The following is a 23,338-nucleotide window of genomic DNA, read 5'->3' as shown; positions in this document are numbered from 1 at the left end:
GGAAATGTTATAAGTTCTCGATTGTCATACATATATTTTATTTCCACTCATTTTTGTCACAATTATTCGTATCAGATTTAAACAGAATTTCATGAGATTAAATACACTCAAAATGTTTCAAAAGCAACGGATGCGATAATTATCTTTTGATTTTTAACGCTTAATTTAATTTAACGTTCGTAATATAGCATTTAATTTAATGATAACGTTTTGTAGATTTAATAAAATTGATGGAATGGAATATATTACACCTACTGAGTTTACTGTTTAAAGTCTGTCGTTTTATATAAAAATATTCTTAACATAATATTAATACAGTTTTCACTTTGTCAGGTGCTGTCGATCATTCGACAGTGATATCAAAGTTTAATGAGTATAAAGTATTTGATTTCAACATTTGAAATATTTCTGCATTAACGAAAATTACATGCAATATATTAAACATTGTTACCATAATGTGCTATGCAGAACACAATATCGTGAGACACACCTTAAAATAGAGAGCAAGTGTACAGGAAAGAAACATATCGCGAATGTGATGACTACGGCGACTAACATCTTCGCCGCTTTCCGTCGAGATCTTAGTTGACCCTCCGGGTTTCCACCTCCCGACAATGGAATCTCAGTTGAACGACAGATTCTGGTAGACACTAAAAATTATTATAAACTGATTAATTCATTGATTTTATTTTTAACAAATCGAAATAAGGTACGGCATTTTGTTATGAAAGACGACGTTTTCCTAGGATTATCTTTTTGTTTCGATAAGAAATATTCGATTGAAGCTGTCTAGAAGTTTAATTAAATATTTTAATAATATACGGTACATGCAATTATTTTCAATGTAAATGTTGTCAATATTGTATTTATTTTTTAACAGTGTTTTGATTAATTTTAAAATAAATTTTTTTAGTGAAACAAATTGACAAAGATTTATTGAGAATTCTTGCTCGAAATAAAAAAGTAAAATAAAGACTATTATATAACATTAAAGTATAACATATAAGTTGATCTACTTTATTAATCTTTATGCAATATAAATTTTTTTAATTTATAACTATTAAATTTCTAATTCTATAACTATATATTATGTTATTACATTTTATTTCGTTTTAATTTATTTTTTTCTATAAAATTCGTTTGGAAACACATGACGCGTATCGACAAGTCATTTTCGGATAATTCAGACTGTTTTATTTCAAAAGGGGATTGCAAAATAAGCAGCTTGTATTATAATCTAGGGATATAGTTTCAATTTCAGTTATGAATTGGTTTTATTATCATTATAGATAGTGACGAGTATGAAATCTGAGTATTGAATCTAGAAAGGAAATTTTTATTTAGACATCTCATTTATCGTATATGAAACTTTGTAGATCTTTTTAATGAATCATTTTGAAAATATACATATATATATATATATAAATTGATATATGTACAGTAAATAAAATATTATTATCAGATTTCTCCCTCATAATTTTCGATGGAATGTTAGATAGATTTTTACGTAGGGCTTGTTCTTTACTGTTTGATCGAAACAAATATTTCTTTCTATATACTTTTTCATAACTGTTATATAAACAACCGATATTTCATGCTCTGTTAAATGACTTATTTTATATGTTCTAATGGTACACAAGAAAAGGATAAAAAAAAGAAAAAAGATAAATTTTTTACTTTTTCTATTTACAATAGGATTCATGTTCTCCGGAGAATTTTACAAGCGTACTAGAGATTCATGTTCTCAAGAGAATTTTTCAATCTCAAGACATATGTTCCACATTGGTACTTGTGGAAAGGTTAAGCTGTTTCGAGTACAATAGATTGTTATTATTTAGAGAAGTTCTCAATGAAAGGAAGCGAAATCAAATGAAATAATAAATATGAAAAATAGCATTGTGCCATTTAAAATCGATTAGATAATTAATGGGTACAATTATTAAAATGGAATCTTCCTTACAATTATGTCCTGGAATATCGCTTTTCCAAAGAACGCGTACAATCTGCCAGTACGCGACGCTCATGAAAAGCAATGGCATCGTATACAAAAAGATCAGCTTGACAATCGTGAAAGTAGTTTGACTTTCTTGACTCCACGCACAGACACATTGCGTGAATAATATAGTCTGCACTCGACTGTTCGACGGCACCGTGTGCAACACCAATAGTTCTGGAATATCTAATCAAGAGAGACACGTAGAATATTGATAATATTATACTTGTGTTCCACTTGCGAGCAAATTTTCTTGGGAAATCTCTAAGAAAAAATTAATGGGGCAAATACATTGATTTTATATTACTGAATCCTAAATATAAAATTTATAACACTTAACAATTAAATAATGTTTAAATATTTAAGAAATAACATTCAAATTTTACGAAATAAAATATATAGCATCTTCCATTAGACTTTTTATTATAGTGTCAGAAGTTATAACGTAAACATATAGTAAATATTCTGTAAATATAGTAAATATTTTTTGTAAATAACATGTTCTGTAATTTTCATATGAAATTTCTCAAGCAAGAACATTTGATCCATATAACAAACTTCCAACTTAAAAATGGAAAACTTTTTGCGAATTAAACTTTACATGTACGAAATAAATAGCAGTATCGTTCACTTTTCATTGTTTCCAGGCAGACTAAAATTATATTTATTGATGAATTAAAATACAACACTTGATATACATGTCAATAATAAGATTAGTTTTCTGTTAGCTATATACATTTAAAAAATAATTAAAATAATTTTTCAGTTATTAAAAATATTTACGCATGATAATATATGCTTACCAAAAAGCAATGATATCAACCAGATCACAATGATAGCGGTTTTTGCTCGGGCTGTCGTGGATTTGAATCTCAATGGGAAACATATAGCGTACCACCGGTCGATCGATATGAAAGTCAACGTCAAAATGCTGATGCTCACCGATACTGTCTAAAATAATAATCTTTGATCAGGACAATTTATCTTGTAATTTATTTTGTAATTTATTAGAATAATATTGCAATCAAATTAAGTTTTAAATATATAAAAAAGTTGTTTACGATTCACAAATGAGATAAAAAAGATATACGAAGAAAAATGCTTTATAGTTAAAATCGATCGAAAACTGATACATGATCGAAACATTTCCAATCTTATAAATTTTTTTGTGGCTATTCCATGATACTATTTTTCTAATGTAAAATTCACATGTAACATTCAAAGGTTTTTCTTCGAAATAATTTATACAGTAATAATTCAGTAATAATTCATGTATTTACAGTATTGATAGAGGAAAGGCTCCTATTATGAAATACCGAGTTCATTTTGGGTAAATGCTAGAATACTCGTTCATTTTAAAGGGAATTTAGAAAGCTTTAAAATAACATTATGTAAAATTTAATTCAAATTTTACTTTTTTTATAAATTGAAGAATTGTAAAAAGTGAGCAAATTACAAAGCCAAAAAATGGCTCCTAATATGAGATGTTCCGAGAAATTGATAATAAAACATAAAGTACATCAATATTGCAATTAAAAAACTTTATTTAATGTTTCTAAAATACAGTGTGCGTACAAAATCAGTATGAGATGCTCTGTACCTAGATGATAGTCTTCAAGTAATTGGAATCAAGCATCGCAGAAACAGGCACTCGATGTTTATTCCGATTACCGTTTTTATTGTTGTACAATAATGTTTATATTTTAGCAACGATTTTCACTATGACATAGAAGCAAAGGTTTTTTGTATTAGAAATATTCTGGATATCTCATATTACGATTTCTACCCTTATGATTTTACGATCATCAAATCTAACTTTGTAATTAAGCAATTCAATATATCACGTATTTTTCTATTAGTACGATCTTACTCTATCATCACATGAAGAATTTATTGTCAAATATTTACTTATTAAATAATATATTTAATATTATTAATAAACAAGGTTTAAAAGCTCACCTCAATTGTGACTCAATTGAAACTTGAAGACATCCAAATTCTAAAATATTTTTTTGCAACAACTACAAGTATGATCTAATAATGAATTTTCCATTAAATAGTTTTCAATCCAAGAACAATAAATTCATGATGGAACCAATAGTGTTTATTAGTTTAGTGGAAACACCGCTATATCATATTAGGTGCCTATATCATAATAGGGGGCTTTTCTCTATCATTTAAAATTTAAATGAAAACATTCATTCATCCATTTATATCATACAATAGATAAGATTTAACATGATTGCATATCACAGTTGAGTTTCATTTAACGTACATCCAAATCAATGTAGATAGAGGAATATAGAGTAATAAAAAGGTTAATGAGATTCATTAGCAGTTTCGCAAATAGCAACGCGCATGTAATTTTCTCATTTCCGTTTGTTTCTACTCTTGTCTTTCTATCCGGCGACAAGAGAGAAACTATCTGACTGTCAATTGATTTACCAAAGAGACAGAATTCAGAACTTTGCAGCTGTTTCGTATCTGTATTTGTGACTGTAAAACACAATTAAATATCATTCTAGCACGTAATTTACAAGAAAATCTTATATACCAGAGAAATGTTTAAATCACACGCGCGTAAAATTGAGACGAATTTCCGGTACAGAGAAGTCAGAATTTAATACATTCAAAAACAAATTATTATCTAAAGGTTATATGTATATCAAACATCTTCAATAAGAAGAAATTAATTGGCTGAATATTATATGGTTGTCTTTCGAATGGACAATAAATAATTGCACAAAATTTCGCATTTTTATCGCGTTGATTTTTATTTCAAATAAAAGATGAAAGTAAGTGAATTTGAAGTCATCAAACTAAAAGTAGAAATCCATCAAATGCATTCGTTTTTATTAAATTTGAATTCGTATTTCTTGTCATCAAAAATCGTGTATTCGAGATTTGTTTGGTTTCGTTTGCCTGGCTTCGTCGTTTACGGTGCAATTCTGATTTCCTATTTCTTTAAAATCTTTCTATTTATATTTATGAAAATATCTTTATGTTTCTGTATTTATATTAGGTGTACAGACTTTAATCAGATTAAGTTGATTGATTCGTGGCAAAGATGTTTGAGAAAATAAAATTAATGAAAAGAGAAACATTTTTATTTGTATAAAATTATAATATTTTTATGTATAATGCACTACACCACACGCGTATTATTATAATAAAACTAAAAATGCTTGAAAGAAATACAGAAATACGATCACGAGACAAAAGAAACTGTATTGTATCAATGGTATTAGTAATATCTTAAAGATATAAAATTGTTTAGCATTACTAAATATTAAAAAATATATACGAAAAAATCTATTATACAACTACGTTTAAAATGACTTGAATAATACAGAAAATTTTACTTATTCTTAAAATACATGATGTTTAGCGTATAACGGTCCGCATGATTTTTCAGACACTTTCGACAGTTAAAAAAAAAGTTGAAATGTGAATATTCATCTTTTTTATACAGGCTACAACATGCGATAAAAAATTAAAAAAATGTTTTTTTCATAAAAAATTAAAGGCATCTTAAATTTTTTAAATAGCACTGTACAATTTTTTTCCATGCTGTTGTAGGGTTCTTCAAAACGAATTCAAATTACTATGGAAATGTTTATCGATGTTTTATTGATTTTATTGATACTTAATATCAAATATGCAGCATTATTTATAACAACTTGTACAAGTATTTACAATCTCTGACTAGACATAGAACATAATCTTTTAATAAAATATGCAATAAATTTAATAAAACATCAATAAAAGTGACATTTAGATAATAATTCATCTTGAAGATTCGTATAATATCATGGAAAAAAATTGTATAGTGCTGTTTTGAATTTAAGATAACTTTGATTTTTTATAAAAACAAATTTTGTAAAATTTTTTTATCGCATGTAGTAGTTTGTATAAAATAGATGAATATTCTTTACATTTCAACTTTTTGTTTTTTAACTGTCAGAAGTGTCTGAAAAATCGTGCAGACCATGGGTAAACATAAATATAAATATAAATTATATCATTATAAATTATATAAATTATATTATATTACATAGGTTATAAATAATATTTTTTTATTATGGCTCTGCGTTTGAGGAAGTTGTTACCAGTGCTATTACATTGTTCAATTCTTGTTTTACGTCTAATGAACGATAAAATGACACAATAGCGTTGATAGCGCGTTTTCCAAACACAGTCTCTTATTCTTTTGATTGATCAGTAATTGCAAGCAGAGTTCTGAATGCGAAAAACAAGCGCGGTGAATTACTAATGTTTTTTTATCTACTGTCGCACGTTACGTTATAACGAAGAAGAGCCGTATCGTTTCGCTTTTATTTTCATATCTGACACAAAACAATTTTGTGTGTGCACGGCAATGCAGCATGTTTTAATTAAACCGCAGCTATCGCTTGCTATTCGCATTCGCAAGTGTTGTATCCATCATGTGGGCGCACGTAATTCGTACGATAGTGACATTGTACACGTGGAATATAATATACGTGGCACTTGCGTGACGTGATCACGTTTCTTCGTATCAAAATAATCCCGTAATCTTTCGTAGACCGGCAACCCCGTTTGGAGTCATTCTCTTTTACTTTATAAACTGCTCGCTCAATTCTTATGAAACTGGTCTGGAGTAATTTGATATATAGTAATGTTTTAATCGAATTTGTGGTAAAAAATAAATTCAAAATGGTTGCAATATGACGGACAGGATTTAAAAAAATAATTTTAGAGAATTTTTTATGACGAAGTAATATCAAATTTTTAGTTTTGATTTATTTGAAGATCGTCAGTGATACGTAAAATTACAGTTACATTATTAATTTCTAAATTGATTTTTAAACTAATTATGAACCCTGCAACACTAAATTCTTCTTCATGAAGATTTTCCTTTTGATATTCGATTTTGTCAAACTCGGAGAAACTAAGAACCATCCCAAAATCAAGTTTCATGATAATAAAATTATTTTTTGAAATTTAGAATTCTCGTATTATAATCTAATTTTCAACAACTCCGAAAACTTCTAAAAGCCAGATCTTCCATAAGTTACTTTGTTGGAAAGCTCTTGTCCTCAAAAAGTTAATTTTATAAAAATTACTCCTAAATTTCTCTTGAAGTTCTATCCTTGTTTCAATATTGAATGAGATAAAACGAAACTTTCAGAAATTCAAATTGCGTAATTAAAATTAATTGACGTAAAGCAATTATAGTAAATAAATTTCTTTTACTCAAATAAAGAATCGAAATTTTGATAAAATGTTTGCCAATAACGAAATATACGCTGTGATTTCAAGATAAAATTCAGGAATTTTTATTTTTTAATAAAACTAAATCAAGTTTTTCTCGGTTAAAAATGATAGAGTTTCAAGTTATAAGCGATTGAAAATAAATGATTTTTCATCAAATTATATATAAAATAAAATAATGATAAAACACATTTAACTAAAAAAATGCATTTAAAAAAAATTAATATTATTGAAATTTGTTCATTTTTTAACTCTTCTGATAAAGTCGTTATTTTTTGTGCTGTAAATATAATATTATGTGTATTTACGTTGAGATATAATTTCGTATGGAAAAACGGAACGTGGCTTTTATTAAAATCGAGAAACTATCTGAATACACCTGAAATTGCAATCATAGAATTACGCGTCATGCATTAGCGAATTATGGTAATTTTTTGCACGAAAACGAGGCTTACGATAGTGTCGGAAATGTCTAAAGCGTCCTGAAAAATTCATCGTGGTCGATTGCATCGCGAGACAGACATATTGCACGTAAAATATTACCCGGAGCATATCCGGACGCTCGAGAACTGTCCACGTTCTTGATATAGCACATATGCCGCAGTATGCCATGAGTTTATACGTTAAACCGTACCGTATTTTTTGCTCTTTCTCTTCCTTTTTTTCTGTTTGTTTTCTCTGTATTTTTTTTTTATATGATAAATCGAGCTTTCATCGGCAATTCGCCGGAGTTTTTCACCGTCTGTGATGGCAGGAACTTCGATTTACCTACAATTTAAATGTCGTGAAAGAAGAATGACGCCCACGTATGTCGCATACAGGTCGATGCATACGATGCTGCAGAGAAATTATATCCCTATGAAATGAGAACGCGTCGATCACACTCGGCTGATAGTCATTCATCTATACGTAATGCAGGATACTCAAGTATTTGCTTAAAACTCGCGAAAGCAGGTTTGCTATTTGCGGAGCAATTGCGCGTAAACAATATTTTAGAAACGCCGGATTCGACAGAGTTAGGAGAACATCTGGCGGTTTTGAAATAAGTTTATGAAGTAGATTTATATTCTGAAATAAAGAAGTAATTCCTCCTCTACGAGAGGAATTATTTCTTGTCATATCTTAAGTGATATGAGTAAGTCAAACTTTATCTCTCGGATTTTCTATTTACTTAAGAACCATCGGAAATTTTCTTTCGAATTGATGCAGCTCTTATTTGCAGTATGTTATTAATTTTTAGATACATTTTGAAATAGATACACTTATTTATAATATTGAAAGAAATAGTTTGATAAGATAAGCAATATAAGACAAGCGTCCTCACGCAATGACTTGTTTCCATTCGATCGTTTTCGCTAATCTCATTATTGTAAACACGTAAGTGCAGTTCAAGTTTGAAGTGAGTTCAAATTGCGAAATTAGATTAATGTAATCACTTTAAGCAGGCATGAAAGAACTCTGCACGCGATAATTTCCTGTTCTTTATTCGAGTACTTCCGTTTCACATTGGGCGATGTGACGTCACATCGACAATATTCGATGCAAGGGTTATTCACATTAAAATGATTTAATTTTCGTTTTAACAAGTAAATATTGTAAACACGTAATAATTAAAAATTAATGCTTACACTGTGTCGAAGCTGGATTTTGAATGCTTTAAATAATTTCATGTGAATTTATATATAATATTTAATTGTAGTCTCTTGAATTACGCGACGAATTGAATTTTCGGACTTAGAAACGCAATTAAACTATTATACTAACAATATTATAAATTAAATTGACAATCGTAGCACAATTCATCGGCGCAACATTGCCCAAATATATTCTCAATATATGCCAATATTTAACCAATGAATTGTGCTACTCGGGAAGCAATTTAATAATTTCATGATTAATTGACATTGTTTTAAGACGATTTTAATGAAAATCTAAATAAATTTATTGCGAAAAATATCATAAGATGTAAATCTTTTTGTGATTTAAAAATTGAAAATTTTACACAATCTTTATTCACATAATCTTGCAAACTATTATAGTTATCAAATCATAACAGTTTGCAACTTTATAAAACTTACCAGATTTTGGAAGAATAGATTTCTTCGCGGAAATAAATATTGCGTACAAATTCTCAATTTTTAAATCACATAAAGAGATCCGCATTTTATTTAATTTTTCATTGAAAAGTATGTACATAAAATGTGAAAGTATGTATAGAAGTATATGTACATACGTCTCTCTTTTAATATCATGGAAAAATATTCAAGGGGAGAATCATACATTTCGAAAAGTAATAATACTGTTAGCTAGCGATTTTACAATTATCTTTGCGTACATAAATCTTCTGACATCCGTTTTGTGTAGAAAGTGTAGAAAGAAATGTCTATATACTCTAATGACCGTTGACCTTAATTAGCATGCATTGTGGAGTACGAAATCCAATAATGACATTTGTTTTTGTACCGTTCGCTGTTTGCAGGCCATTAAAATCAGTTTTAGATGTTCCGTAGGATCTCTTTGCCCTTTAGCAATAATTGCGCATCGTCTTAGATAGATCCTTTGATGTGGTGAGAAATTCATAGATCTCTTGAATATCACAATGTTCTCCTTGTGATGCTTTACAAGACGCGTGTTGCCACTAACTGGATTATACTCAATAAATTTATAACTTTATACATTTGCAATATACATTGTTATTATTATTGCATTAAAATTGAAAGTTAATTGAATTATATATTTTTAAAAAATTTTAAATAAATCTATTCATTCTAATAATTTAATATTTGACATTAAGCGTCACTGTAGTATAATCGAAAAATAAAAAAGTTAATAAAAGATTAACGTATATTTTATTAATAATTATAAAATAAGCATCGCACGCGAATAGATATGTATACGTATATAAGGTGGTCATAAGTATGTTTTAAAATTTCGTAACTTCCTGAATAAAGAGGAAAACAAATGTCTCTGAATTAAATGCAAATGTTTTGTTATGGAAATAATGGACACAAATAGATTTGAATAAGGAACTGAATTAGAAATTTAATATTCCCAGTGAGAAATGATAATAGAATCGACATTGAATCGATATCGATTCGACGTTAATTCGGCATCGATTTTATTGTCATTTTTTACTGAAAAGGAATTTAATAAGGAATTAAATAAAGAATTTAATAAGGAATTATTTTAGTATTCCTACCACGTACTCGTGAATCACTACATAACAGCTTGTTGACATTGTGCAGTTTAGGTGTACAATGTAACGTGTGTTGTATTCATCAGCGTTTTAACTCCATTCTTCATTTCACGATTTAAACGATTAATCAAACAATCCAGACAGATGAGATCACCATAGAGTTTTGTACATTTTTACATGTCAATGCAATGATATATCTCAAAACTTTTCTCCAGGTCAACCATCTTTTTGCTCAAGTAAATCTGCTTCATACAATTTCTTGTGAACCATTTTCCTTTCTATCATTGATTAACGACGTTATTTCCTGCAGTGAGTAATAATATTATTGGAAGAATAAATAGCCTCACTTATAGTCGTAAATCTTCGCTTTTTCTTATAAAAATGTATACATATAAAAATTTCTTAATATAAAAGTGTATACCTATATTAATGTTTTAAAAGGCAATGAATTATCAATAATTATCAAATAAATATTATCAAATAAATCGTTAAATAAAAAATTTATATTTCAATTTATGACACTGTTTATAAAAATATAGAATCTTTGCAGAAATATAGAATCTTTGTATTAAGGAATAAAGAATAAGAACAGTGATTTTTGTAGAAACAATTTATACGTCCTCTGTCGCGTGTAATACTTTGATTATTTATTTCAACGAAGTGCAATCAATCAAATTACACGTATGGTGAAAAATGTCGCAATTTTGGATATTTTATGTTTCTATACATGATATATAATAGTATAACGAGAATTTTTATGTAATTTCTATTCACTCGAATGAATTTGTTTCCAATTTCTCGTAATTTACCTAGTAAAATGAAAACAGAAGCTACGTTGGGTGAAAAAATCCACATAAGCTTTTGTATGTCATATGTGAATGGAATTTTTTAATTTGCAATTTTATATCATTATTCATCATTTCACAAACGTAATAAAAATAGATTTTGTTAAGCGGCTTATTCACAATAATCTTAATAATACTTGTTTTGATATAAAATAACTCTTGTTGAATAGGTAAAATGATGAATTCACTGCGTCATGTATTTGCTACATTTTGTATTTCGTCGTGTCAACTTTACTTCGCATGCACATAAAATTTATTGTATAATATTTTTCAAATTTTGGTCTGCATTGCATTTCTATATGTTTGTTGCTAAAATAAAGTTGACAGTTTATTAATCAAATTCATAAACTGTCGTGCATACTAAAATTCAATACGGTTTATGAAAAAACCGGCAAGTGACATTTTTTTTCGAATGCGTTCACAAATAAACATACATTTCATCGTCATATGTCAAAAGGTTATCTATATTGAGAAGCATATAGCAGTAGTCATTGTTAAAATAAATATTTCTATTGCACCATTTTAAATATAAATGGTATAAAAGAGCAAAAATAATACTTAACGTTGCTTGAAAAAGCAGATTGCAAATTGTAGAGAAAAATTTTCTCTCTGTGTAGTCGTCTTTTTTTTTGACAATAAAATTCTGTTTAATATCTATTATAAAATGAAACTTTTTGTTTACAAAATTTAATTTGCATCTCATGTATCTCTTTGCGTTGTGAAAATTATGCAGAATGGATTAAAATAATGAGAGTACCTCAAATAATTTGACAATATACATAATTACGAGCTATCTTTCACGAGTAACGAGAAAAATAAGAGATTAGTTGCTATATTTATAGTTATTAGTGTCACTCAATCATCTGTGCTTGTCTCGTCTATTCAAAACCATAACATAATTATTCTATATTTGAAATAAATTTCACTTAATATTGTTTTTCCTATTTGACAAGCTTTTCATAAATTTTAAAGATTAGGCAATTTTAAAGATGCGATCTAGAATTCACGATAATGACATGAAGGTAATGAATAGCATCTAATGAGATGACCAATAATGAACAACACATTGTAAGATAACGTAATTACGTATATTGATCGCCGAAGCGATGCTGCAGACAACACATAGTATCGCAAAACCGATATTATACATTCTCTGTAATTTCCTATACACCATGTAATAAACTGTCCAAACATTATTCTCGTATAGAATTTATAAAATATTTTCATATGGCAATCGAATTGGACACAGAAATATAACATAGAAACATTTTCAGCAAATTTTATATTATTTTTAATAAACATTTAAAGCAAGCTACAATTCAGTGGTAATCGTTTTTACATTATAACCAAAAAAGTTTCATCCATAATATTATTTTTCTAAAAAATTTTTAGTGCATAAAAGAAACAGGATTTATACAAATATCGTTTAAACACATTAAAATTAAAATTGCTACAAAGACAATATAATTGTATTACTTTGTGCTTGCCATTATTTTTTATAATGGCTTACTAATTAATTTAATTAGCCACTTTTGTATCTTTACATTTCATAACTAGAAATAATAGAAAAATTACACAAATCTACGAAATTTTATGAAATAATATTTGTCTGTATTCTTTCTGCTAAAATATTTCAAACAAAATATCAACAACGATATTACATTTTCGTGTACTTATAAAAGTAAACAAAAATGATTCCGAAAAATTGAATTGTTCCTTTTTGCATAGGATTCAGTTTTTTTTACGATGGTTGAACAATTTTATTTTAAAAATGTTAAATTATTTCAAAGAATAGTTATTAATATTTATAGATCCTTAAAAAATATGTATTTATAAAAAATAAAAATGGACAGCTATATGTAAAAGTTTGGATGATAAAATATACGTATATTTTACCGATATATTTCGAATCATGTATTCATGTTCGTAATTTATATTCATATTTGTAAATTATGTAAGTGTCAAATGCTTCAAAATTTTTTGGCTGTTCTTTTCAATCATTTCGAACATATACATTCACGAACTCTTCATCCAGATTTAAAAGCATCGAGTACAACGTATGTCGTATTGTAATGGTAATACATCGGAAACGATAAATCTTCAATTTATTGAACGACTACGCTGACCGCTGAGATTGCCTTGCTGTCGCTTCCAGCTTTGATACTGCAGTCGCGGTCGCACGTAGAGTCCATTATAAAAGCGTTAATGGCCTGCATTATTTCACGGAGACTCGTTAGCGAGCAAATGATTCTTTTACGCATAATTATGAAAGGATGCTAGAAACGTGCGATGTATTTACCGCGATGGGAATTACAATTCGTGGAGATAATTTGAAAGGAATAATCAAATAGAAATATTCATATATAAATATTTACATTTAATGAAGGTATATCCAGTCAGAAATGACTATGGAATCGATTCCATTATCATTTCTGACAGATAACGAATAGATAAATAATAATCAACTGTTATTGTTTAATATGGGAAATGTCTTGCTTAACTATTAATAATTGTTCACAAAATTTGCAATCGATTTGTTGTTTAATATAACAGAGGCTAAGGATTATTCTTGAAAATCACGATCGTTATAATAGTAATATATTATAACCATCATCGCGCATCTTCAGGACGCTGATAAAATCCTAAAACAATAGACGATAAAACGAATCGATATAACATTAGCTTGGCATCGTAAAATCGACTTATTGTTAGATGACTTAGACAATTCGAATGATTTTATAACACGAATGCGTCGAATACGCATTAAATTATTTTCTTGTTATGAGTTATGAGCTTAATTTATCGCTACTTCTGGTTTCGATTCTTTTATTTCTAAACTATACCGAATATAAATACGAAAAATAAAGCAAAAGATATCTTTCCGTGAATTTATCTCAGTACGATTTTCTAACAACATATGAATTCTATACAACGAAATAGTGCCATCTCATGCTTAGGTGAAATAATCGTACACGGAATGGGCCGTACTATTTAGTAATTAATAACGATCAACGATATTTCTTATTTGGTCCCTCGAGATCTTAAATTCAATTTGGAGGTTTGTCTCGTATATCGATCCTATTTGAAATGGTTTTCCTTAATTCAATAATTTGTATTTAGATACTCTTTGAATTTTCTACGTAAAGATGTTTTTTCTTGACTGTATATGTTCGCGCAGAAAATGACATTTTTTTGCCGCGTGGCTTCATGTAATTAATGAACTTCAAGTTCTTCATCCTAATTTCTTATCCTACATAATTTTAATATAATCTGTGTAAAGCGGCTCTTCGGCCTTCCACGTTGGAAATTGGGGAGAAATTGTTGGGAAATGTAGCTGACAACTAGGTCACGTGAAAACAATTGTCGTTCATAAAGAGAAATCGTGACAATTGTGTGACGTGAAGAATTGCGCGTGGGCTGTTTGTGTCAAAGATCCAAATTCTCAAATCCACTCAGAACATTTAGAAATACTTATCAAATTTTATTTAATCGTCTCTCGGAAGAAAATCACCGAGAATATCTTTGCTACGAGAATCTCTTCTAACAAGTCACTCGAAACCAGCGTTAAAATAATTTAAGACTATAGGTCTCATATAGCTACGAATATTTATAGAAGAGATATTTGAAAAGAGACTATGGACTTGGAAGAAAAATTTAAAGTGATTTTCATCGATCAATAATACATCACCATCCAGAGACTGCATTTCTATGCGCTGCCTGCAAGGAAATCGAGATAGCTGAACATGAGATCACAAGAATGCATTCATCTCAAATCTCACTTTTTCATCCAGTGTCTTGATACTTTAATTTCCTTGCAGATTGCATGGAGATTGTATTAAAAAAAAGAGACTAAATTTTAATAAAAAATGTGAAAAATTTGAATATTTCCAACTAAATATTTACTAAATGTGGACATATATTTATTTGATACCAAAATCATCAATTTGATTTTAATATCATTTTGTTATTGAATAAATATTTATTTATTGTAAGTTTATTTAGAACTATTTCATGTTTATTTAATAATTTATGTTATATATTTACTTAGTATTATATGTTAACTATTAAAAAATATATATATAAGATTTAATAAATTTTTTTTTATCGGTCGATGAAAATCACTTATACGAGTATATCAAATTTTTCTTCTAAATTCATTTGTCAGAGACACAGTGACTTCTGCATGTGTGTGTATATATATATATATCTCGATCAAAGTCTCATTTACGCCTTATAAAAAGAAACACAAAAAGAAATAAATAGATTCAGAAGTTGACGATATATATTATATATATCGTTCTTTTTATACGGCGTAAATGAGACTTCAATCGCTTGTACTTTGATTATAATTACTCTTTGATGAATAATCGATCGTACTCCGTGCCATGTGCCGGATCAGCGGAAGTTACATAAAATAATAAAATGTAAGGGAGATGAAATTAATCCATGTGGATTGCACGATAATAAGATGTCGGTATCGCTTCAGACCACCTCGCACGAAGCACTTTCCATCAACGGTTTCTGCATCCATTTTCATTTCCAATAGCGTTCTCGGCATCTAACTCTTACGTAGTTTCAACAAAAGATCACGTAAAAGTAATCTGTTCCAATTCTCTAATAATAAAAGAATGAAAGAATCTCTAGTACCACATTCTGCGATTCAAGAGAAAATATCGTCGAGAAAATGTCTTGGTTCGTATAGGCGGAATTATTTAACTCTCTAGAAACATCGTTATTGGCAAAAACAAATATTTTACTGCTTTTGCTCAAAAGTAATTTGTAAATAAAAAATCTGTCGATATTTATACTATCGACCTTTCTAGCGGGTAGAAATACTAGGTATATTTCAGAATTCAAATGTTACATAAATTTCCACAGCTTTAGTTCTTAAATATTTAATTTACAGCACCAGAATATATTTCAAATTTATCCTGAATTTAATTTTAAAGTGACCGTTGCAAATTTGCAACTCGTCCCTAAAGGGTTAAGAAATTAGAAACTTTGAGTCAGTGCTCGTTGGATGACCGATACGATAAATCTACGTGTTATTAATAATATTGAATTCGTTATACGAATTGCAGACGCGAGTTGTTGGTGTTTCTAAAAATATGCGATTCCCGCCCGCGCGTTGTGTCAAGAATTAAAATGGGACGGAATTAAAATGAACACACGTTGTGTATATTTGCAAGATTCTCGGCGGAAATTTATCCATAGTAATTACAGCGCATTGTCGAATGTAATTTACAGTAGTGTTAATCAACACATGCGATCTACCCACGAACGATCAGGTCCCCGGACTGCGTTTCACGCTCGTTCGCTCTTGAATCGCGCGCACGTGCAAATCGATATTAACGGTGGCACGGTGGCACTTTCCACCGACGATGGTATTTCTGTTTATCTGTCGATCTATGGGGCGGAATAATGGATTGCAAAGTTCGTTTGTTCCGAATCTCGCCAGAGTTATTTCCGCGATTTTTACGTGACGCGTGAGGTGCGAGCCTGCGTGCCATCGTGCGGACATGACGGATTCTGACAGTATATTGACGATCAGCTGGTCGATCGATGCGACATACAATAGACGTGTACGTCACGTATGGTTTCGCTATTCATCATTGTATTAGGTGTTGGAATTAATTCGTAGCGTTTTTTAATGAAAGAATGTTATTTATTTCACATGAGCATTAAAAAATACATTAATGAAAGTACTTCCCATCACTTGTAAAACGCTACGAATTAATTCCAACACCTAATACAATATTGTTTAATACGGAATCACGTTACGCTATTGTACAATGTTGTATAATACGAAATCGCGGCAACGGAGATTTCGCGAGAGAAACGAATGACGACACCGACCTCGAATCCAGAGGATTCATTCGAAATGGACTTTATACTGTGTCGTATTGGCTGCCGGAGTTGCTGTAAATATCGTGAAATGTTTTCGGGCCACGTAACAACGGAAGAATGCCGTCCTTTCTCTCACGTGTCTTTAATCGCTTAATCCATTTTCGCGCCGTCGCGGATTACCGCGATGAGAATAATGCGCCGCCGTTTTAAGGTATGTACAATGGGATAGATAGAAACACACACGTGCGATTAAGGACGTGTATATATGTGAACGTACATTATTGGACACATAAGGATGTATACGTAATGCATTCTGCGTGCACATTCTGTGGGAGAGAACATCACAAATAGAATTTACATATACGGACACGTACTAATCGTACGGGACACAATTGAGCGCGAGAATAACAAATTCTTTTATAAATACTATAACGAATTAGCACTACGCATCACTACGTCGAAAAATATAATCAACTCTTATCGACCACTCTTGAGACATCGACATTATTTATTGAACATTGAAGTTTGCATGCTTCAAGTGATCGAACTATAACAGAGAAGTTCGTAAAAAAAGAAACAATCTGCATTTTATATATTTCCGTGAAAGAAATTTTTGTCACAACATTTGTAATATATTCAATTTTCATTGTCCAAGTATATTAGTTATAATAATATGATAATAATGATTGTATGCATAACGTATACACATTATTATTACCTTTTCTATATGTTTACAATTCTGGAACATTGTTTTCAAAATAATGTAAATTTATATAATTAATTTATTTATTATAATTAACATTTTTAATTAATTTGATTAAATAAATAATATTGATTAAGTAATTAAAATTGATTTTGTTGTCAATGAGTTGGTGATTTTTATAAATGAGATTATATATTAAATAATTATTCATATAACTTTTATCATTTTATAATTTTTCAAATATATATAAAAGAATCACTTTTCAAAGTGTCTTATGATGACTTATGACTTCTGCTTTTTGTTACTAATTGATGAATTTTATACAATGAATTTGCATTGTTAGCATTTGCTGGCATAGCTGGCATTTGTGAGAACTATCGTGCTAATTATGAATATGCAACAGCACAAGATATTATCAGGATACTTTCCAGGTTATAGGATCGATATATACCGGTAGAACGTACGTCATTTATAACACGTTCACAAAACTGCAGTACTTGTTCATAGATGAAAAGATAAACGGCGCGCATCGATTTCCCGTCGCGTTGCACGCATAAAAATAACGAGTTGGTGAAATAATATTTATTATATTATCGTTCTCTCTCTCTACGTCACATCGTATTGCTTAAATTTTAGCTTGATTTTACGATCATGTATGCTATTAACATATAAATTATATACTATATTTTCTAATACACAGTACCATCAAATTGCACATACGTTCTATTTGCATTTAAATTTATATGTCACATTTTGTAATATATTATAAACATATATCTTGGATATATTCAAAATTAAATTGAAATATTAATATTTTTACTTGTTATAAAATTAGTTCTTTGTGCAGGATAAAATATGTACTTTAAATAAGGTAATAATTTTTTGAAATATTTCGTATATTGAGAATATAGCTGACAAAATAATCTATAAATAAAATAAATAATTAACAAAGATATATTAAGAAATCTATAAATGTTAATATACGTAAAATTATAAGAATAAAAAAATTAGTTTTCATATTGAAACTGAATAACTTCGACGAAAATTTATAATCATGACTTTTAATGGAAGAAAAAAACTTGAAAAAGAAATGGAATAATAACAGTAAAATCAAGATGTGATTTGAAAGCTTTAAATAATAGAGCATTGATAACTTAGTTAATTTGCTCGCAGTAAGATATTAACATATTTCAACAATGACTTTTAAAGTACGAATAAAAAATTCAGCATTTCTATTTTTAAAGCTAACAGAAAACGATTGAGTCAAAAAGTTGTTTGAAGATTATAAAAAAAAATTAACTCTTTTTTAAATATAATGTTGTGCTTTTATCATTTTAAAATAAAAAAAAAGTATCGACTTTTTAATATAAAAATTCAATTTTCCAGAAAAAAAATGTTTTATTCTTTTATACGAAGACAGGTTCTCAATACTGTCACGAATAATCAATAGCGTCAAATATTTTTTAAATATTTTTTACATATTTTTAAAAGCCATCAATTTAGTTGATTAAAAAAATCGCGGTTTTTTTTTTAAATTCAATTTTTAATTAAATACGGAAGAAAATTTTTTAATATATTAATATGTATTTATTCTATATATTTTTACATAAAAAAAGTTTTAATACTACGTACTTCTCTCTTAATCGAATACAAAATTGCGATTGAGTATTCAGTACATTAATATGTATACATATTTTATATGTACAAAACCTAAGTTCAGAAGAATTTAATAGCATCTTGCAAAATTTTCTTTTTGAGTTCTAGTTTTAGTCAGCTTCACATAAATATTTCATATACGTACGTTTATGCATTTAATATGTTTAAAGATATGTATGCAAATTGCATCAAAGTTTTCATGAAAAGATCATAACATCTTGAAATTTATTTTCTCTACGTACTCTTCTTTATGTCAGGCGTTACATTATTTAACATATATACTCCACTACGTTTATTCACGCAATAAAAGTCTTTTAAAAGGCGAATTGAGATTCAACGAGACAATGATAATTTTTCAAACATTTACGTATTTATGAGTAAGATAAGGTGGAGGCGCCGGTGCTTATTGGCAGCCAACAGCCTCGCATTCCCAAAAATTACGTACTGGGTATGTCTTGATAGCCATACCCCACCATGCCGACGTTAAATCGACGCGATGCGCTATTGAAGTAGCGAGTACCCTTTTTGCTCGGCCCGTCATACGTTGTGTCTTATAAATCCCGCCAGTCGGAAGTTAAATACAAGATAAATGTAGCTCCTCTGGCCATCTATCGCACAGTTTGAGAAACTATCAGATACTTAATATATAACACGATGACGAGACGCATTCAGACCCACGATGTTTTTATCGATTTATTCTATGTTTTTTATATCTTTTATATCTTTTCAATTACATAGATAACATCAAATTATATCTACAAATGTACATATTACATTTAAATATCTTTCAAGACGACTACTTTTATTAGTTTTATAATCGCTCTATAGTTACGTATATTTATATTAATTTTATTATTGTATAATTATTTTCTTAATTTTTTCAACTTTCAATTTTTGTTATTGTACACACAAAAATATTTGGGTATTTCATAACATGTAGGTATAATTTCAGAAATAGGTTTGAGACATAAAAATAACAAGAAGTTTTTATAAACATTTTTTTGTATTTCTATTTGATCTTGTACCCAAGTTACAAATATTTTTGTGTTCGTTAATTATATACTGAATTAAGCATAGAATCTTCGTACATCTTCACGTATCTTACTCTCTCTCTCTCTAATTTCTTTAAAGACCGGAATGATGAAGCTACGCTACCTTAGTTTGTAATGAAAATGAAACACGAAACTTCTGTAACTTGAAAATAAGATAAATGTTTGTATGAACTTTTCAATTTTTTCATGTTGTAAATTCATTTTTGATGTTATGTTCACACATAATAAAACCATTTATTTATTACTTATTGAATATTACAAATCGGAAAAACATTTCGTATAATCTTAGAGATTTTTTATAATTTTGAACATGATAGAAAAAATGATTAATTTATTACATCTTGTATCTACCAATGCGCAATTTTATATTATAATTCAATTTGACAACAATTATAAGTCAGAGATCTTAATTATTGAATTATGTTTTGTAATGAATTATAAATGCTCTAAAAAATATTCCGATAATAAGCTAATCGGTCGTTGGATTTAAATGAAATGCATGATCAATTTTCTGCGAAGATTCTCTCATTAACAGCTGCAAAGCATTAGCAAACAGAATTAACTATGCACTCAAATTAACAATAGCGTAGCCTGTTGAAAAGCTTAATATCGGCAAAGTAATGCAATTGATAATTGAGTTAAACTTAGGTAAGAGGATTTTTATTACACTGATTCATCAGTATTGCGTGCTAGTAGAAAATAAAGTTCGCCTCCATAAATATACTTCATATACATATATGATAGATTAGATGCAATTTCGCATTATTTATGTCTATTCATTTAACTTATAGAGGACAAACGTAATAAAATATCGATTATTCGGACTGTTAATTATTCAAAATGCCGCAATGCTACCTATTTTAATCAAAAACACTTCTGAATCTGAACAATTAATTTATTTTACTCATGTTATATATCAGCTATTTTATTATTTTTAAGAAATTATTATAAATATAGAATAGCATTTACAATATTTATTTTCATGAGTAAGAAAAAAGATTCTTTACTCTCTCTCTCCCGTGAGATATTGTGGTTGAATTTTATATTGTTTATCTAAATATGATGCAAGTTACGTATATACCATATATATATGTATATGCATACAACATATGCATACTTAATTGGTTTTTGCTATTAACTATAATTTCGTTTAAAAAATTGAAATGTTAATGAAATGCAAGTGCAGTTGAAATTAATTAGTCTTGGTACAAGTATCTGAATACATGTATTCTCGATGTAAAAACAAACTTTCAGAACGCGACTCGGCTCTTATACGCATAATGCTTTGCATGACACATATTCATATATTTGGGGAACACATTTTCATATATTTGTATTTCCAGGAAAAGCAAGAGAAAATTTTTAAAAATAAATCTTTCATATACACGATCGAGTACGTACAAAAAGGAAAATGAAAAAATTGTACATAAACCGTTTGAAGCTTAAAACTTTTTGTCACTTCTCATTCACTTCATTGTTATTTTATAAGATTAATAAAATTATATTATAATATTAAATTCTAAAACATGGCGCTTTAAATATCAGTTTTACAAATATGTGAAAAGGCGATAAATTATTTGAATTATAAATTTAAAATTATATCACAACGTCGAAAAATAAAATCAAAGCTTTTACCTGAAATATCTGATGCGATGAATACCAATAGTTGTGTTTCAAGATTTTCAATTTTATTTTTCGACATTGTGACAAGTGCAACGATCGATGGGGTGGAATCGTGCAAAAACAGAATGAGATGCACAGAAGCTAATCTCGCCTATAAAATATATTCCGCCTGACTTCCGTGTCGTGGTAATTGCGAATTCCGAGATGGTTTGGGAATATCAGGGTGTTTTCTGAGAAGCCGCTCTCGGGGAAACCGCGTCTAACAGAAAATGCGTCGGAGTTTTTGTCAGTTTCATCACGTAAATCGCGAATCAATGTGTTCGCAAAATCCGTGCTGTCGGAATATACTTTGTGGGATATTAAATCGAATGATATAGAGACTGAGATTACATCTAAGTAAGTTTCTAGACAAACGTACATGCGAGAACTAGGAGATTCATGAAGTTTTTCGTTTAGGTTTTTTGTTTCTACATAAAGAAGTATTTCAGGAAGTTTCCATTCCACACGTAGTTTGGAGAAGTCTTTTATCGTCCTCTTCAAAAGTCTTTAGAACAAATTTTAGAAAATAAAAAAAAATTCATCTTCATTTCGTCGAATACAATCTCTTTTGAGATAAAAAAAGATAAATCAAAATTTAAAAAAAGAGATAATTATAATATATAATTGTAATCATTAAATCGCAACATGACAATTATTTAAATTGCAAATCGCAATGTCCATCTAATAATAAAAAATTGACATAAAATTTATTTTAAAAAATATCATAGTGTAATACAGAAAAACGATTTTCGATTTTGGCGTTTGACGTTTTAATGAGAATTTTTAGACAATTTCGTTTATTCAAATAATTCTGTAGCGTATAGGAAATTCAAGATTCTAGACTCTAAGTAATAAGTCGTACAAGAATCTATTGCTGAAAGGAAATAATTTCAACTTATCTACGTGCAAATAGGGACAATTTGCGAATCAAACACTTCTCTAATTCTCCTCGAAAATGGATACCTTAATAAACTGGATCAAATTACGAAACTTAATTAAGATCATGAGAAGTAATGAGACTTCCGTATCATTTAGTATATTGGGTGTCCCAAACTTTTTGACTTGTAGGCAGATAGAACGGACTTAATTGAATCGAAAAGTCTTTTATTATTTTACAATTTTCACAATCTT

The 23,338-nt window shown here is 28.8% G+C and overlaps 1 protein-coding gene and 1 non-coding gene across 4 annotated transcripts in view; both read right to left on the bottom strand.

Annotated features, from left to right (window-relative positions):
• The window catches only part of LOC105143113 (orexin/Hypocretin receptor type 1), a 48,793-nt gene that overhangs the window by 15,973 nt on the left and 9,482 nt on the right, over positions 1–23,338 (bottom strand). For 2 of the 3 annotated variants that reach the window (XR_015547114.1, XM_011051158.2), the window contains exons 3-5: positions 2,797–2,944; positions 1,961–2,179; positions 491–650 (exon numbers count right to left, since the gene is read on the bottom strand). Coding sequence is in view for 2 of the 3 variants with exons in the window: in XM_011051158.2 (XP_011049460.1) it covers positions 491–650; positions 1,961–2,179; positions 2,797–2,944 (527 nt within the window). In the remaining variant the exon portion in view is untranslated. The remainder of the gene's footprint in view (positions 1–490; positions 651–1,960; positions 2,180–2,796; positions 2,945–23,338) is intronic. The other variant, XM_087412439.1, reaches the window with a different exon arrangement.
• LOC147907617 (U11 spliceosomal RNA) lies at positions 19,883–20,020 on the bottom strand. The gene has a single exon (XR_015547250.1). It is a non-coding gene; the product is annotated as a U11 spliceosomal RNA (small nuclear RNA).

Source organism: Acromyrmex echinatior, chromosome 13 (genome assembly GCF_024713525.1).
Source record: "Acromyrmex echinatior isolate Ae372 chromosome 13, ASM2471352v2, whole genome shotgun sequence".
In the NCBI taxonomy this organism is placed as follows: domain Eukaryota; kingdom Metazoa; phylum Arthropoda; class Insecta; order Hymenoptera; family Formicidae; genus Acromyrmex; species Acromyrmex echinatior.
Note: the sequence above shows the minus strand (reverse complement) of the source record. Positions and strands in the feature narration are given on the sequence as shown.